The sequence below is a fragment of the Pelophylax lessonae genome (assembly GCF_965119305.1).
Source record: "Pelophylax lessonae genome assembly, chromosome: 4".
NCBI classification, from domain to species: domain Eukaryota; kingdom Metazoa; phylum Chordata; class Amphibia; order Anura; family Ranidae; genus Pelophylax; species Pelophylax lessonae.
The window spans coordinates 579,122,522-579,141,520 of record NC_138771.1 but is presented as its reverse complement, the minus strand read 5'-3'; the positions used below and the strand labels follow the sequence as shown (position 1 = coordinate 579,141,520).

At 45.4% G+C, this 18,999-nt stretch overlaps 1 protein-coding gene across 1 annotated transcript in view; it reads right to left on the bottom strand.

The window, feature by feature from the left end:
* Positions 1-1,400: 1,400 nt before the first annotated feature.
* EVI5L (ecotropic viral integration site 5 like) overlaps positions 1,401-18,999 on the bottom strand; it is a 147,270-nt gene continuing 129,671 nt past the window's right edge. The window contains exons 19-20 of the mRNA XM_082253297.1: positions 17,064-17,159; positions 1,401-2,392 (exon numbers count right to left, since the gene is read on the bottom strand). Coding sequence (XP_082109423.1) covers positions 2,105-2,392; positions 17,064-17,159 — 384 coding nt within the window. The 3' untranslated portion in view covers positions 1,401-2,104. The remainder of the gene's footprint in view (positions 2,393-17,063; positions 17,160-18,999) is intronic.

Sequence of the window (18,999 nt, the reverse complement as noted above, 5' to 3'; positions counted from 1 at the left end):
CTAGATAACTGGCTGTCATGCCAAGGCTCTTACTTTAATACTTTGCATCACTGACCTGAAAAAAAAAGTGTATGTTTTAAATGGGGCTCAGTAATGACATTTATATTTCCTTCTTACATTTCTAAAGAGCTCTGGGGGCTACAGTGTTTACCTCCTAATTTGTAGTGGAAGTTAAAGGCAAAGTCTACCCAAAACGGATTTATTTACACAAGGTGGATTACAGCTGACTATATTTCTCTGGGACTCCAGATGAAAGAACTCTCTGCTACACTTCCTGTGCTGTGCCCTACTGATGTATTCAGTAGTAACAATGACACATACCAGTATTCTATAATCCTTCTGAATGTCCCTCAAGGGCCAATGCTAGGGGAGGACCAGGCTGGGGGTCAAGAGGGCATTTTTCCCCTAGGCCAGGTCTAGTAAGATATGTTGGGCTGATGGCCCTAAATGGACATACTTCACCATTCAGACATTGATCAAAGTAGGATATGCAGTCAGTAACACATATTTGGCATTATAAAGCTACCTTTTCAGACCTGCAATCACAGTTCCTAGCAGTGATCAAAGATTTCATGACTGAATATGTTGAGCTGCAAAGAAAGCAGACCCTGTAAAATACATCTGCCCCTTCATAAAAGGACAGCTTGGTTGTCACCAAGACCAAAGGTTCCAAGTCCTCCCCTATTCAATACCCAGCTGTGAACTTTAAGCAAATTTTGGATCCAAATCCGTTCCAGCACACCCTTCTGCATTTGCATTTTTAGAGAGCCCTGCAATTACTATCTTTAGTCAGGTCTAAAGCCCCGTACACACGTACCGATGGTCGGCATACAAATGTTCCTCTTTTCTCCCCGGGATGTCGGTGTCTGCTGAAAAGTGCAAAGACAGCACAAGGACAGCACAAGAATTTTGTCCGCCGACTGCAGAAGTGATGTCATGTAATGGTTAACTTTCCCTGTGTTTTCTATTTTCTGAGCATGCCCAGTCTTGCAAATCTGCGGTCTGTCGGCCGAATTGTGTACTGACAGGCGAACAATCGTCCGTTCTGGTGTCGGCATACAAATATTTTCATGTTTGCACGAAAGACTTTTGTCCGCGGATTGTGCGCAGACATCTGTCGGAGGCACCATACTAACACGCGTACAATCGGCAGATCCTTCGTCCACCGACGTTTGTATGCCGACGATCGGTACGTGTGTACGGGCCTTAAGTGGAAATCAATCCCAAAACTTTTGTTTCCCAATACGTCTTAGATTGAGTGAAGAAGGGTTAGAACAACCATAATATTGCAAAGCCGAAAAAAAAGGTTATACCTGGCATTCCACTTTAAACAGATAAGGTGTGGCTCTTTTAGCGACTTCTGTCAAACTCTAATAATGACAGGCTAATTTTACATGAGGCACTACCAAGTTTGAAAACCATTGGAGGAAGAGTGTTTGGGGCCTGTAAGGTTTCTTATAAAAAGCAGCTGGCTGCAACACCAGGCATTGGTCTAGCATGACACTAGTTTTCATCATTATATCCGACACCAATACTGTCCTGTATACTGTCCCGGCAGTCACATTGGTCTGCATTGATCCTGATTCTATACTCTGCATCCTAAGAACTAGAGAGATAAGCAGCTGGAATAGGATCCATATAATACTGAAATTACAGACCTGAAATATCGCAAGTGTTAACGTGTTAGATTCCAGTTTGCCACTGCTTACCTCCAGTAGACGTGCTGGTTAGTGTTCTGTGGATGTAAAGCTTATAAACAGTGCTGATTTGCTTTTCAGGTTAGTGTTAGATGTGAAAATAAAACACTATACAGAATTATTTCAAGAATGTCAATACGACCCCTTTGGGTCTGTTTTCCAAGCTCCCTTGCAACAGTCGAGCACAGGTTGGCGTACTTGCTTATTAGGAGTGTTTACTCTTCTTGTCCCCTTTTTGGAGAGATATGGAGCAGTTAAAGCACCCATTACGTACCCTTAGGTTGCTTATTCAGCATGGAACAACCAAGCTCCTGCTATTTTCAAGGCATCTGTCTTTCCATAGCATCAAAAGGAGATTCCAACATGGATTCCCCCCTTGTGAGCTTCAGCCTCCTCTTTTCCCTGTGTTATTCCTCTTCAGCGGGCTCAGGGGGTGTATCAGAAGTGGCTCCATTGGTTTCTACACCTTCTTCACTGTCAGAGCTGACAGAACTTCTCATGGGCCTTAAGAAACAGGACTTGTGGGGTGAATGAGAATAGAGGGCATCTTGCAAAGCTCCAAGAGGGCGAGAAAGAAGCTCTTCATCGGAGGAAGGAAGAGAGTCATCATCCTCCCGTCCTGAATGAGAGGAGAGGTGCAGTCCATCAAAGGCCATCGGGTCGGAATAAGGTTTGTGACCTCGAAGAAGAAGAATCTGTGGAGATTAGAGAGCCATCAAAGACAACATATATTTTTACATGAAAATTGAGCCTCGTTTACACAGGCATACTACAGCGTACACCCATGCGAAGGCAGTGTTTACCTGCACAGGGATGCACGGGTGTTGTGTGCATCCCCATGTAGGCAGTCCCAGTCATGTCAATTAAGGCGCGGTGGCTGCATGGAGACAACCGCTATTAATATGACATCCGTGTGGGAGCATGGCTCCCAACACATACTGCTTGTGTTTGGAGATGTGCACTGGCATGGAGGTCAAATTGAAATTAACCGTTAAAGTAGAGGTAAACTATAACATTTGGGTTACTTAAACACTGTTGTCATTGACAGATACCTTTTGTTTAGCAGAATACTTGTTTTCCCCTTTTTTTCATATTTTGTTGCATCTCAGTGCTACAGTCACTCTCCTCCTGAACACACTGTGATGGTCTTCTGACAGTCACAACAGTGGACTATGCTGGCATAATGTGTGCTGAAACAGTCACACTTTTAGGGCTCTTTTACACAGGCACTGAATTCTAAAGCAGCCTTTAACTCCCATTAATGCAACTATAGCATTAATGAGCATTTTGTACACTTTGCAGAAGCATTCCGATCACATCATGCAATGCTTCTCAAATGCCCTGTGAAATTTTTTAAATGTATTTTTTACAAGGCTAAAATGTGAAATAATTACTTTTAATACTTTGCAACCGCACCTTAAACACACAGGTAAATGGCATAGGCGCGTTTATGGCGATACACTGATGTGTGTTGTTGTATGCTGCATAAAAATGCAGATGTGCTCCATTTTTAGGCACACTTGTCTGGTGTGAACAAGGCAAAAAAATTGGATTTTTGTACTTACTGTAAAATCCATTTCTCGTAGTGCATCGACAGAGAAAAAGCGCTCCATAAATCATAACTAGTGGGTTATATTGCCTCCTCCAGGAATAGGACTAGGCAGAACAAAAAACACCTGGCTACGTCGATGGGCCCTCCTCAGCTTGGTATATAAACCCCCCCCCCCCTCTCTGTTCAAGGTAATCAGTTTAGTAGCAAGCAGTTTTAGAAGTATAACAACTCCAAAGAGGGGTGGGTGCTGTGTCCATCTATGAACTCAGAGAAATTAATTTTACGATAAGTACAAAAATCCCATTTTCTCTTTTGTTCATCGACGGACATAGCACTCCATAAATCATAACTAGTGGGACATCCAAAAGCAGTGGCAAAAGAAAAATGAGGGGTGGGGAAAAAACTGAATTATTGTAAAATCTTACCTGTAAAATTCCTTTCTCTGAGTCCTCCGACAGTCGCCGCCATCTTCATATTCGTCACAATGGGGTATTAGACTTTGCACCGAAGGAGTAGCTAGGCAACAGAATATGTTAATATAAAGGCTTTTAACATATCCCACCCCCAGGGGGTGGTCCCCTCAGTCAATACCCTCCTACTTCCTGTATCCATACTTCAGTTTCAGTGGAATAGCAGTAGAGTATACAACCAAACCCCAAAAGAGGGGCGGGGGCGGCGACTGTCGGAGGACTCAGAGAAAGGAATTTTACAGGTAAGATTTTACAAAAATTCCGTTTTCTCTTACGTCCTCCGACAGTCGCCGCCATCTTCATATTCGTCACAATGGGGACGTCCCAAAGCAGTGCAAACATGAGGGGTGGGAAACGCAGCCGCGCCTAAAGGCAACGCAGTCTCCACATCAGAGAAAAGAACCTTACCAAAGGAAGGAAACCAGCTGGGCAACAGGAGAAAAAACTTGCTCAACAGAAGCAATAACCCAGGAAAACAAATAACCTAGGGATAACAACATGTATCCCAAACAGCCAAGGAGCCCATACAAGGAGCTCTAAGGAACTGCCGCACTAAGAACCTTGCGGCCAAAGGAAGCATCTGCCGATGCCTGAACATCCACTCTGTAGAATTTCGTGAAAGTGTGCACGGTCGACCAAGTCGCCGCCTTACACACCTGGGCCACAGAAGCCCCATGCCGACAGGCCCAAGACGTACTCAGAGATCTGGTAGAGTGCGCCTTCACAGGCACAGGGGGAACTTTCCCCTTCAAAGCATAAGCCTGTTCAACAGTCTGTCTGATCCATTTGGCGATGGTAGAGGCCGAAGCAGCCATGCCCTTCCGAGGTCCCTCAGGAAGGACAAACAAGGAATCCGACTTGCGGAAAGATTCAGTCGATTTTAGGTAAACCCTAATCGCCCGAACAACATCCAAGGAATGCAGCTCCACCTCCTTCGGATGTCTGGGCTTCGCGCAGAGCGAAGGCAGGACAATGTCCTCATTGATGTGAAAATCCGAAACTCTCTTCGGAAGAAAAGAAGGGTTAGGTCGCAAGACCACCTTATCCAGATGAATGACCAGATACGGAGACTTGCAGGACAAAGCTGCCAGCTCCGAAACCCTGCGAGCCGAAGTGATCGCCACCAAAAAAGCGACTTTTTTGGACAACATGGACAACGAGATCTTCCTGATCTGTTCAAAGGGAGCATGTTGTAGCACGGACAGAACAAGATTCAAGTCCCAAGGAGGTAAAGGTTCCCTCCTAGGAGGGACCAGATGTCGCACCCCTTGAACAAAGGTACTAACCAAAGAGTTAGACGCTACAGGACGTTGAAAGAGAACGGCCAGCGCAGACACCTGACCCTTGACCGTAGCCAGCGCCAGACGCTGGTCGACACCCGTCTGAAGGAAGGACAACACCCTAGACACAGAGTATGTGCGAGGTGAAAACCCCCTGGACTCACACCAGGCAAAATAGGCCTTCCAAGTACGGTGATAGACCTTCCCCGAGGAAGACTTCCTCGTGTTAATCAAAGTGTGAATGACCTCCGGAGAAAGACCCCTATCTTTCAGGACCTCAGTTTCAACAGCCAGGCCGTCAAAGCCAGCGACTGTAAAGCAGGATGGAATATCGGCCCTTGAGACAGGAGATCTTCTCGAAGAGGCAGACGCCAAGGAGCGTCGACCGCCAGGTTCACGAGGTCCGCGTACCAGGACCAGCGAGGCCAGTCCGACGCCACAAGAATCACTGTGTGTGGTTCCGAGTTCAACCTGCGAAGGAACCTGGGCAGCAATTGAATCGGCGGAAACGCATACAGCAGCCGATACTGATGCCACGGGGCTATTAACGCGTCTGACGCGTCTGCCCGAGGATCGCGCGTCCTTGCCACGAACCTTTTCACCTTGTTGTTCAGACGAGACGCGAACAGGTCCACATCCGGAAGACCCCACTTCGCGCACAACATCTGGAAGACAGCCGGGTGGAGAGACCATTCCCCCTGATCCAGGGTCTGGCGGCTTCAGATAATCCGCCTGCCAGTTCTCCACCCCCGGAATGTGTACCGCCGATATCGCCGGGACATGAGTCTCGGCCCAAGAAAGAATGTCGGCCACTTCCCGAGCCGCTCGGGCACTCCTGGTGCCCCCTTGGTGATTGACGTAAGCCACCGCCGTGGCATTGTCCGTCTGCACCCGAACCGGACAGCCGCGCAGCCTGTCCGTCCAACGTTGAAGGCAGAGATTTATCGCACGCAACTCCAGAATGTTGATCGGAAGGGAGGATTCCTCCTCCGACCAAGTCCCCTGGGTGGACAGAACGCCCAGAACACCACCCCAGCCCGACAGGCTGGCATCCGTGGTGATCACCGTCCATGAAAGAGGACGAAAAGACTTCCCCCCCCCGACACCGCCGGGGACTGGAGCCACCACAGAAGATCCCTTCTGGTGTGATGGCTCAACGAAATCTGGATATCCAGAGATTGCGGACGCCCGTCCCACCTGGACAGGATCTCCGCTTGGAGACCCCTCGTGTGAAACTGGGCAAAGGGAATTGCCTCGAAAGCCGAGACCATCAGTCCCAGACACCGCATGCACTTCCGCAGGGATGAGCACGGAACGTCCCTGAGGGACTGGACTTCTCCCTGAAGAATCTTGAGTTTGTCGTCCGGTAGGAAGACCTTCGCTTGGACCGAGTCCAGGATCATTTCCAAATAGGGAAGACGAACCGTCGGACACAGCGTCGATTTTGGATAATTTATCGTCCAACCAAACTCCTGTAGCGTCTGCACCGTGATGGACAGATCCGTCTCCAGACCCTGGCTGGTCGCAGACCGAACCAGAATATCGTCCAGATACCCCAGGACAGATATGCCCTGGGCCCTCAACAAGACCAGCAGTGGTGCAAGCACCTTGGTGAAAACCCGCGGAGCCGAAGCGAGGCCAAAAGGTAACGCCACGAATTGGTAGTGATCCTCTGCAATGGCGAATCGAAGGTACCTCTGGTGACCCTCGAAAATGGGGATGTGTAGGTACGCATCCTTCAAGTCGATGGAGGCCATGAATTCCCCCGGAACCAGGGCAGCCACCACCGACCGCAGAGATTCCATGCGGAACTTGCGAACCCGCACAAAGCGGTTCAGAGCCTTTAAGTCCAGAATTGGACGTACCTTGCCCTCCTTCCTGGGCACGGTGAACAGATTGGAATAGAACCCCCGAAATCTGTCCCGATGAGGCCCCCGGGACCACCACTCCCTGAGCCCTCAGGTCCCGCACCGCTAGGTGCAGATCCCGCAAACGCTCCGGAGACAGTTGAAGATTTGAGGGAAAAAATCTGCTCTCCGGCCGAGAGAGAAACTCGATCTTGTAACCAGATCGAACGATTTCCTGAACCCACCTGTCCCGAACACGGGTCAGCCATGGTTGAGGAAAACCGAGCAAGCGTCCCCCACCCCAGAACCGGGTGAGGGCGCCCCTTCAGGCCGCACTGTTGTGGGCAGCGGATCTGGACTGGCCGGACTTCTGCTTACCTGTCCACGGCTTCTTTTTGGAGCCCTGACCTTTGAACAGCTTGCCCTTATAGTGCGGCCGAAAGGCACGAAAGGACCCCTGAGAGGGCCGAAAGGAAGCATGCTTCTTACCAGGAGCCGCCTTAGCCTTTTGGGATTGGGGCAAGAGCGTGCTCTTACCCCCTGTGATCCCCTTTATCAGAGTATCCAAGGATTCGCCAAAAAGGCGAGAACCGTCATAAGGTAGATTGGCTAAGGTCTTGCGCGAAGATTGGTCCACCGACCAACACTTCAACCAAACCAAACGGCGAGACAACACCGCCACACCGTGTACACGTGCGGCCAATGGGACCATATCCAAGTCCGCATCGCACAAATACATGACACCCTGATGGATTTGATCCACCATGTCCAATGTCGCCTGTGGGGCGGAATCAGCCACCAAAACGCGTCTAAGCACCTGCGTCCAACTCGCGACCGCCTGGGCCGCCATAAGGGAAGCAAACAGAGCTTTCAGCATAGAACCCATAATAAAATAGGTATGACGGGCAAGAGACTCCAGCCTCTTGTCTGTGGCATCCCGGAACACCGGGGTATCCTCAGCAGGAATCGCAGTGGACTTATTCAGAACCGCGATCGCGTGATCCACTGGAGGTGGTACACACCAACGCTCGTCAGTAGCGGGCGTGAAAGGATAACGCAGTTTGAACCTACTGGGTACAGCAAAAGGCTTGCGATTATATTACGCCATTGTTCCTTAACAGCGCTCTGAAAATCATCAGTGCAGGGAAAAACCTGCGATGTTTTGCGTCTTCTCTTTGTCCCATAAGCTGCCAAGGCAGCAGGCGGACACGGTTCATCCTGCAAGCGCAGCGTTTGCTTGATGGAAGCAACCATTTCATCCATGAGTGCAAGCTCTTCAGACGAGCCAGGAGGAGAATCATCCACCCCTTCAACCTCAGCCTCCACCTCGGACCCCACAAGATCCAGGGAGGAACGGGACCCTGATAATTAGACCCCGGCCATATCAGCCCCCGCACCATCACCCTCTGAACCAGAGGAAATTGAAGCTCTGGACCTTTTTGTGGATTGAGCAGCCACCAACATTTGCACCAGGGCAGCAAGATTAGCCACAATCGCAGCCAAATCCCCCCCTGGGGGGGAAACAGCAGTCCCCTGGCTACCCACCAATGTGGCAGGAAATTTTCCCTCCTGAGAATCCATTGCCCCAAAAAAATATGCTGGCAAAGAAAGGGTTAACGGCCCCTTTAACAAGCGCGGCGAGCGCAGCCCACCGCCACACACACAAGCACAATGAGACCCCCACAGGGATAACACAGAACACAGGCAAAGGATATAGGAAGACAGAAAGGTTAAAACCTGAGGAGACCCCTGCTGTAGCTGCCGCCTCGATCGGTGCACATCAGGAAAGAGGAAGTGATGCAATCAGGGCGCTCTGTTAAAGCCTATGGAAGGCTACAAGAAAATGGCCGCCCGCAGTGAAAACATGCGGCTGGGGCGAGTGCAGGCAAAATGGCGCAGTTTGGCGCCGAAAACGCCGCTCCCCCGCTCTGTGATGTACTACAAAACACCACCCATGTAAAAAACATGGCGGATCGCCGCAGCGACCGCTGTATAGTGCCCCAACATGACCAAAAGCATGCCCCACAGCACACAGCCCTTCACACAGTACACAGGCAGACACACAGTGCCACACAGCCCCCCCCCCCCCCCCTGCAGCCCACAGCGTGCAGGCAGAATGACAGGGAGCCAAACAGTGTGAACAGAGGAAGGTTACACAGTCCCAGACGGACACCCCCCCGACAGACAGGTCCCCACATAAGTACACTTACCTCCTAATAGCGTGGGGAACCCGCACAGGCGAACAAACCGCAGCACATGAGGCAGGGAGAGTCGCATCCAGGACGCACTAAACCGGGGTTAAGAAACCGCACAGCGTCCAGTGAGGTAGCCACCTCACCAAGCATCCCTGCACCGAACAGGGATGGGTCGTTCACTGTGCCAGGAGCGATACCTGGCTGAACGCTCGATGGCAGGCCGGGAAGCCACTGACCCACAACCTGCGACCAGGGGGATCAGCCCGAGACCCAGCCCGCACAAATCCTCTTCATCAGAAGAACTAACGCTGAAAAAAATAACAGCTAAGTAAAGCAAGAGAAAAAAACTCAAGGAAAATCAAAAGAGAAAAGAAAAGCTGAGACAAAAAATGCCCCAGCATAGAGACATCCAGCTACTCCTGACAAGCTAGACATTGAAACTGAAGTATGGATACAGGAAGTAGGAGGGTATTGACTGAGGTGACCACCCCCTGGGGGTGGGATATGTTAAAAGCCTTTATATTAACATATTCTGTTGCCTAGCTACTCCTTCGGAGCAAAGTCTAATACCCCATTGTGACGAATATGAAGATGGCGGCGACTGTCGGAGGACGTAAGAGAAAAACCCAAGGCTAAACAAAAAACCCTTAACCAGGACACAGGAGCCTTAACTGGGTCACAGGAGCCCCATCTGAAAAATAAAGGTTTAAAGAAAAAACAAGAGGGAACAGCCCCTCCTAAACAGCAGACTGCAAAACTTTGCGGCCAAAAGAAGCATCTGCATATGCCAAAGTATCGACCTTATAAAATTTTGTGTAGGTATGCACGGGTGACCAAGTGGCCGCCTTGCAAACTTGTGATATTGTAGCCTGATGACGGAAGGCCCAAGAAGCACTCAGCGCCCGAGTAGAATGCGCCGTGACAGGGAAAGGTGGAACTTGATCTTTAATGGAATAGGCCCGAGTCACAGTCTGTCTGATTCATCTGGAGATGGTAGCTGAAGAAGCGGCCAGCCCTTCTAAACTTAAAACTGATTACCTAGAGCGGGGGGGGGGGGGGGGGGTGTTTACATACCAGCAGAGGATGGCCCATGGGCATAGCCAGGTGTTTTTTGTTCTGCAGGCAATATAACCCACTAGTTATGATTTATGTTGCACTGTGTTTGTCGAGGAACGAAAGAAAAACAAGTGTTTTTGCAATGTACTTGCGTTGAACTGACATTTAATGCAGCACCTGGTGTAAACGAGCCCTAAATTTTCATGTGCAGTGCAAATACAGCGCAAAGATAAGTGAAAAAACTAATGACAATATTAAAATTTCTAGAATGCAGCTGTTCATAAATAGTGGTAACCCAAAATTCACAAATACGAGAAAAATAAATCACAGCGCAAACAATAGTGAATCATGTATAATAGTTAAGTGATTACGTTCTACTCAAAAAACTCATAAAGTGCACCGTGCAATTATGTGCAAAAAATGGGGTGTAGAAACCATGTAAACGTATACTATATAAATAAAGTATATAAATATAAAGTGCCAGTCCAGATGTAATAGTTCTTTAAGATCTCAGTAGATGATAAGATGTACACAGTCCCAAAAAATATCTCACGAAAGTGCTGGAGTGCCAGGAAGAAAGTGCACAAAACATGCAATCTTTTGTGGTGCAGTGAGCAAGTGCCGGACCTCCCCCTTTGGGTGTTCACTTACCGGACAATGGTGACCCCTATGCTGTATAGCAATAGAGATCGACAGGGCTTATGTCCTAGTAAGGAACCGGCTATCACAACTCCTCCAAGGCGAATGTATCTCCACAGATGTAAATGCCCCGATACATGTATTGGAGAAAAGGATGCTCATATAGTGTAAATCCGATATAAGGTTTTTATTGTGCAAATAATAAAAATAAACTCACATTTTGTTGCTAAGTTAAAGGCATATATGATAAAATTCTCGTCCTTCCTGGTAGCTGGTGCCGCTAGAACGCCCCGTGGTTTCGGCGTGCGTTCCACCGCACCGGAAGTGACGTATCGCTAGGACGTAGACCGGAAGTGCGTCGACGCGTTTCGCCCTCCTCTTCCGGGCGTTTTCACAGACGTATTTCCGGTCTGCGGCGATGGGCAGTGTTTAAGTATTGCTCCATCTGATTGGCAAATGACGAACTTCCTGTTCCTGATGGGTGTATGCGGCTTCATCTCCACCCAACAGGAAATACTGGAGCCGCCATATTTCTATTTCCTCGTCACAATAAACAAATACAAACATACAATAGTTTCTAAAATCAATGAAATACGGGCCAAAGTTTTACAAATATGCAGCTTAAATATACAACAGGACACTTATCAAAAAAACATGGTAATGGTTTTTTGGGGCAACAATCGACCATACATTATCGACATCCAAAAGACACCAAGTGTGTTGATTTTTTGGTCCTCATAACACACATTTCCATTTTTTCAATTTCCATTACAAATATGTGACAATTGAAGAAGAATGGAATATTAAATGGAAAATATATTACCCTAATTAAATATTCCATTGTGGATCCCTATTAAAAACACATAAAATATATAAAAAAATATAAAAATGTAAATTCAATAATTATTCCAAACTTAGTTAAAAATCATTTTAAAATATTTTAAAACGTAAAAGAGCATGGGGGACTAATTTGGAAATTTGTGTTACCAGTTTGACAGAAAACAATTTAGGTCAAATTCCACATTCAATCCTTCAGGCTGCATAGTTTTTAATAAAAAAATCCATTTGCCCTCATTCTGTGAAATTCCCTGTTTCATATTACCTCCCCTCCAATTGGGTTTAACTCTGTCAATCCCACAAAATTTTAAAACTGAGGGGTCTTTGTTATGTACCATTCTAAAATGGTTAGACAAACTATGTTTTCTGAAACCGGTTTTAATATTTGTTACATGTTCCCTTAAACGTGTCCTTAGCTCACGGGTTGTACGACCCACATATTGGAGTTTGCATGGACACTCCAATAAATATGTTACGTGGGTAGACATGCACGAAATGAATTTATCTATTTTAAAGTTTTTCCCTCTACTAGTGGATGTGAATTGTGTGGTTTTACGGGTTCTGTGTTTTGATGTTTTACATATTACACAACGCCCACATGTAAAGAAACCAGTTTGATCTAAAAATGTTTGCATGGTTTTAGGTGGGTTTACTACGTTCTTGGCTAGTTTGTTTCTCAAAGTGGTGGGTTTTGTGTAGATAAAGACAGGCTTTTTGGGTAGTACTTTTTCAAGAATGGGGTCTCTCTGTAAAATATGCCAATGTTTTTTAATTATGTGTTCTAGTTGTTTATGTTGCCTAGAGAAACCAGTCATAAAAGCTGTCCCATACTGTTTGTCCGAACTTTTTGGGCGGGTTTCCAACATTTGTTGTCTGTTGGATTTCTTGACTTCTTCTTTTAGTTTTTTCAAGGCCTTCATCTTGTATCCCTTCTCTTCAAATCTCTTTAGGATCGTGTCAGCCTGGATTTCATAATCCTCATCATTATCACAGTTACGTCTAATTCTTATTAGCTGACTTTTTGGAACTGTATTCAGCCATCTTGGATGGTGACAACTGTGTAACGGAATATATCCGTTCCGATCCACTTCCTTGAAGTAGGTTTTTGTGCACAGTTTTGTATCCTTTTTGTATATCACCAAATCCAGGAAGTTTACATGTTCCTTATTCCACTGATCCGAGAAGGAGATATCATATTCATTTGTTCTAATTTCTGACATAAATTCTTGGAATGACTCCATGTCTCCATCCCAAATGATCAGAATATCGTCAATGTAGCGTTTGTATAACTGTAATTCCGGTCTGGGTTTGCTAAAAATTACTTCTTCCTCCCATTTGCTTAGGAAGATATTAGCCACCGAAGGGGCATATTTTGCCCCCATCGCCACCCCTTTGATCTGCCTGAAATAATCACCACTATGCCAAAAAAAGTTTTCACTCATGGCCAATTCCAATGCCTGTAGTAAAAATTCAACTTGTTCTTGCTCCATGTCTGAGCCTTCCAGGGCCCACCTAATAGCTTGTAATGCATGTTCCTGACAAATGTTCGTATACAATGAATCCACATCCACACTGGCCAATATCTGTTGGGGATTGGTGTGGCCAGTGTGGATGTGGATTCATTGTATATGAACATTTGTCAGGAACATGCATTACAAGCTATTAGGTGGGCCCTGGAAGGCTCAGACATGGAGCAAGAACAAGTTGAATTTTTACTACAGGCATTGGAATCGGCCATGAGTGAAAACTTTTTTTGGCATAGTGGTGATTATTTCAGGCAGATCAAAGGGGTGGCGATGGGGGCAAAATATGCCCCTTCGTGGCTAATATCTTCCTAAGCAAATGGGAGGAAGAAGTAATTTTTAGCAAACCCAGACCGGAATTACGGTTATACAAACGCTACATTGACGATATTCTGATCATTTGGGATGGAGACATGGAGTCATTCCAAGAATTTATGTCAGAAATTAGAACAAATGAATATGATATCTCCTTCTCGGATCAGTGGAATAAGGAACATGTAAACTTCCTGGATTTGGTGATATACAAAAAGGATACAAAACTGTGCACAAAAACCTACTTCAAGGAAGTGGATCGGAACGGATATATTCCGTTACACAGTTGTCACCATCCAAGATGGCTGAATACAGTTCCAAAAAGTCAGCTAATAAGAATTAGACGTAACTGTGATAATGATGAGGATTATGAAATCCAGGCTGACACGATCCTAAAGAGATTTGAAGAGAAGGGATACAAGATGAAGGCCTTGAAAAAACTAAAAGAAGAAGTCAAGAAATCCAACAGACAACAAATGTTGGAAACCCGCCCAAAAAGTTCGGACAAACAGTATGGGACAGCTTTTATGACTGGTTTCTCTAGGCAACATAAACAACTAGAACACATAATTAAAAAACATTGGCATATTTTACAGAGAGACCCCATTCTTGAAAAAGTACTACCCAAAAAGCCTGTCTTTATCTACACAAAACCCACCACTTTGAGAAACAAACTAGCCAAGAACGTAGTAAACCCACCTAAAACCATGCAAACATTTTTAGATCAAACTGGTTTCTTTACATGTGGGCGTTGTGTAATATGTAAAACATCAAAACACAGAACCCGTAAAACCACACAATTCACATCCACTAGTAGAGGGAAAAACTTTAAAATAGATAAATTCATTTCGTGCATGTCTACCCACGTAACATATTTATTGGAGTGTCCATGCAAACTCCAATATGTGGGTCGTACAACCCGTGAGCTAAGGACACGTTTAAGGGAACATGTAACAAATATTAAAACCGGTTTCAGAAAACATAGTTTGTCTAACCATTTTAGAATGGTACATAACAAAGACCCCTCAGTTTTAAAATTTTGTGGGATTGACAGAGTTAAACCCAATTGGAGGGGAGGTAATATGAAACAGGGAATTTCACAGAATGAGGGCAAATGGATTTTTTTATTAAAAACTATGCAGCCTGAAGGATTGAATGTGGAATTTGACCTAAATTGTTTTCTGTCAAACTGGTAACACAAATTTCCAAATTAGTCCCCCATGCTCTTTTACGTTTTAAAATATTTTAAAATATTTTAAAATGATTTTTAACTAAGTTTGGAATAATTATTGAATTTACATTTTTATATTTTTTTATATATTTTATGTGTTTTTAATAGGGATCCACAATGGAATATTTAATTAGGGTAATATATTTTCCATTTAATATTCCATTCTTCTTCAATTGTCACATATTTGTAATGGAAATTGAAAAAATGGAAATGTGTGTTATGAGGACCAAAAAATCAACACACTTGGTGTCTTTTGGATGTCGATAATGTATGGTCGATTGTTGCCCCAAAAAACAAAAAACCATTACCATGTTTTTTTGATAAGTGTCCTGTTGTATATTTAAGCTGCATATTTGTAAAACTTTGGCCCGTATTTCATTGATTTTAGAAACTATTGTATGTTTGTATTTGTTTATTGTGACGAGGAAATAGAAATATGGCGGCTCCAGTATTTCCTGTTGGGTGGAGATGAAGCCGCATACACCCATCAGGAACAGGAAGTTCATCATTTGCCAATCAGATGGAGCAATACTTAAACACTGCCCATCGCCGCAGACCGGAAATACGTCTGTGAAGACGCCCGGAAGAGGAGGGCGAAACGCGTCGACGCACTTCCGGTCTACGTCCTAGCGATACGTCACTTCCGGTGCGGTGGAACGCACGCTGAAACCACGGGGCGTTCTAGCGGCACCAGCTACCAGGAAGGACGAGAATTTTATCATATATGCCTTTAACTTAGCAACAAAATGTGAGTTTATTTTTATTATTTGCACAATAAAAACCTTATATCGGATTTACACTATATGAGCATCCTTTTCTCCAATACATGTATCGGGGCATTTACATCTGTGGAGATACATTCGCCTTGGAGGAGTTGTGATAGCCGGTTCCTTACTAGGACATAAGCCCTGTCGATCTCTATTGCTATACAGCATAGGGGTCACCATTGTCCGGTAAGTGAACACCCAAAGGGGGAGGTCCGGCACTTGCTCACTGCACCACAAAAGATTGCATGTTTTGTGCACTTTCTTCCTGGCACTCCAGCACTTTCGTGAGATATTTTTTGGGACTGTGTACATCTTATCATCTACTGAGATCTTAAAGAACTATTACATCTGGACTGGCACTTTATATTTATATACTTTATTTATATAGTATACGTTTACATGGTTTCTACACCCCATTTTTTGCACATAATTGCACGGTGCACTTTATGAGTTTTTTGAGTAGAACGTAATCACTTAACTATTATACATGATTCACTATTGTTTGCGCTGTGATTTATTTTTCTCGTATTTGTGAATTTTGGGTTACCACTATTTATGAACAGCTGCATTCTAGAAATTTTAATATTGTCATTAGTTTTTTCACTTATCTTTGCGCTGTATTTGCACTGCACTTTAACAGATTTGGTCATTACCATTTTGAACAGCTGCATTTAAGTTCACTATTATTTCAGTTACTATTTATTCAATTTTTCCTGAGCGCGGTACACACCTACCCACACACTAAATTTTCATGGCACAGCCAACCATCAGAGGGTCAAATTGTGTCTGCACATCCAATCTCCCTATGGGTCCTTTCAGTTTTTTCCTCCGCTCGGTGACTTTTTTTTTTTTTTTTAAATGGACATGGAAGCACTTTTGGAGGGTCCATTCCGTTTGTCCGTTTATCATCCCATCCGTTTGCGGATGATAAACGGAGATAATGTAAGTCAATGGGATTGCGGATGTCAGCGGATGACACCGCTGACATCCGTTTTTGCGTCCGTTCCATTTTTTAAACGGAAGAAAAATAGGGTTCTCTTCCGTTTCCAAAAAACGAGACTGAACGGAAAGGACGCAAATCGGATGTCAGCAGATGGTCATCCGCTAACATCCGCAATCCCATTGACATGAATTATGTCCGTTTTTCATCTACAAACGGATGGGAGGAAAAACGGACATACCCGTGTGAAAGGACCCTTAGTCTACTGCCAGTATAATCATGAAACCTGGCAAGTTGGGACTGGTCAGTTTAGACTGGCTTATTGTGCTTTCTATCCAGATACTAGATCAGTTCAAAGAGAACTTTCATAATTAGTGAGATCCAATAACTACTTGACTGTGGAAAGCTTTTTTCACTTGAGAATATCTTTCCTTCAATGGTAAAGTGCATAATTTCAAATAACTGCTTTCTCTTCGACAAGCCCGATTTTTTTTTTTGTTTTGTTTTTTTATGATTGCATTCTAACAAGACCATCTGGCTGAAAGAACTTTGCAATCCGTATTTAAGATTTTTGTTGCTTCCCACTGACAATTACAGCTTGTCTGCTACTCATATACAGTGAGTATAGAAACCCACACAGAAGAATATGCTACTGTTAATCTGCCAAATACTTTGGTTCTATCTGGTTCCACTCTGGAGGTTTCTCAAGGTGCTCACCTCGTGCCTCAGCTCATCAATTTGATCCTTCAGTTCTCGGATGTACTGTGAAAAGTCGGAGTCATTTAGTTTTCCCTGGATCATCCCCTCTTCTTTCTGGAAGATAACGTCAAGAGAATGTCAGAAATGAGACTAGGGTAGGTGGGAGAAATTAGTGTAACAGAGTGAAAGGAACCCAAAGACAGGAGATGAAAGAGGAGAGATCGATGACTGTCACCGTGTGTATAGCATGTCAGCCAGAGGAGAACTGGGCAAGGGAGCAATTGCCCCCCGGGCCGCTCTGATGCCCCGTAAAAAGGCTGCACCAGTTCTACCACAGACATGCCTAAAGGATTCCTGGTGAAGTAAAAAGTCCCCACTTCTGACCTACTGAGTGCGGGATGAAGACAAAGAAAGAGCGCAGGCCTCCCCCCCCAGCATAGATGGTGTAAACTGTGACTGAGCAGAGGCCTGTTCCATGCCGCACTGGAGGCTCTCCTCCCCCCAGACAGCCCCAACCAAGCTGTCCCAGCTCGCCCCAACTGCCCCCTGCTGGCCAGGTCAGAACCCAGATTTGGTTGGTGAGTAGAGAGTACCTGGAGCGGACCTTCAGTCTGAAATAGAGGACAGGAGGAGGCTTGGAAGAGGGAGAGTGGGAGGGGAGTCAAGTCGCTGCACCATGGACCTCTGGTTTGTACTTGCCCCCTGGGCCGAAAGTTGCCAGTCAGCCCCTGATGTGAGCAGCCATAAAGGACTTTAAAGTGACTGTAAAATTTGAATTAAATAAATAACAAACATGTTACATTTACCTACACTGTGCAATAGAATTGCACATAGCAGCCCAGATCATCTTCTTCTGGTTTCCCCCCTCCTGGCCCCTTTTCTTGGTGTGCCACTATAGGAAGCCGCTTCCTATTGTGGCACACCTGCAGAATCGATCTCGAGCCGCGATGCCATAGACACAGAGAGCGCGGCTTGGCTCCTCCCCCTGCTTCCTCAGGAGCTGCCTGACAGTAGCGGGAGCCAATGGCACCCACTGCTTCAGCAAAGCCTGTGAGAAGAGGGAGAGCCACTACAGGTAGGCACAGCTCAGGTTCAAGTGAGGACTCAGGTAAGTATAAGGTGAGGGGGTGCAATATTACTACTAAAACATTTTTTAACTTACTGCAGGGAATGCATTAAGAAGGTTGTAAACCCTTACATATACCCAGTAAAGTGACTGGCCTTAGGCATTACACAGAGATTAAACAAATCCTGATACATAGGTTGTACCTGTTTATCTGCTTCCCTTTCTTCTCTACATCTGTTCAAAGTGTTGAATTTTAAAGCTTGTTTGAGAGTTCAGAAAAAAGGGGGCGGAGAGCTGATGTTACACACTGCAGAGCTCAGTGAGGAGAGCTCGGACAGCTGATTGGAGGAAAGAGACACAAATCCCTCCATACAGGAAGAAAGCTAAGGCTGTCAATCTACTGGAGGTCCCTCCCTTTTCATCATTTTTCTATTGCGGTCAGGAAAACTTGTCAGAAGAGATTCATGCCGATAGCAGAGGAACAAAGCAGCAGACAAAATTGACACTTAATGCTCTTAATGGAAACAATTACACACTATAGAGGGATATGCTTTGTTTATATTTCATGTCTAAGGTTTACAATCACTTTGGTAAAAATATAAAATTTAGGCTTTAGAACCACTTTAATAAAAGTCAGTCATCCAGTTAGATAACTTTGTATGTCCATTTGATGCACCGTACAGCACATGAATGAGAGTCTTAACCACTTAACGACCAGCCACGTAGATCTACGTCGGCTGACTTTGAGTGGTTATACCGGGATGATGCCTCTATCCCGGTATAACCACTTATCCCGGTACCGTTGTTTGAAGCCGACGGTCGGCTTTCCGTCGGTAACGATCGATGCGGCTCGGGAGCAGCTCGATCGTTACCCGGCTTCCGTGGCTT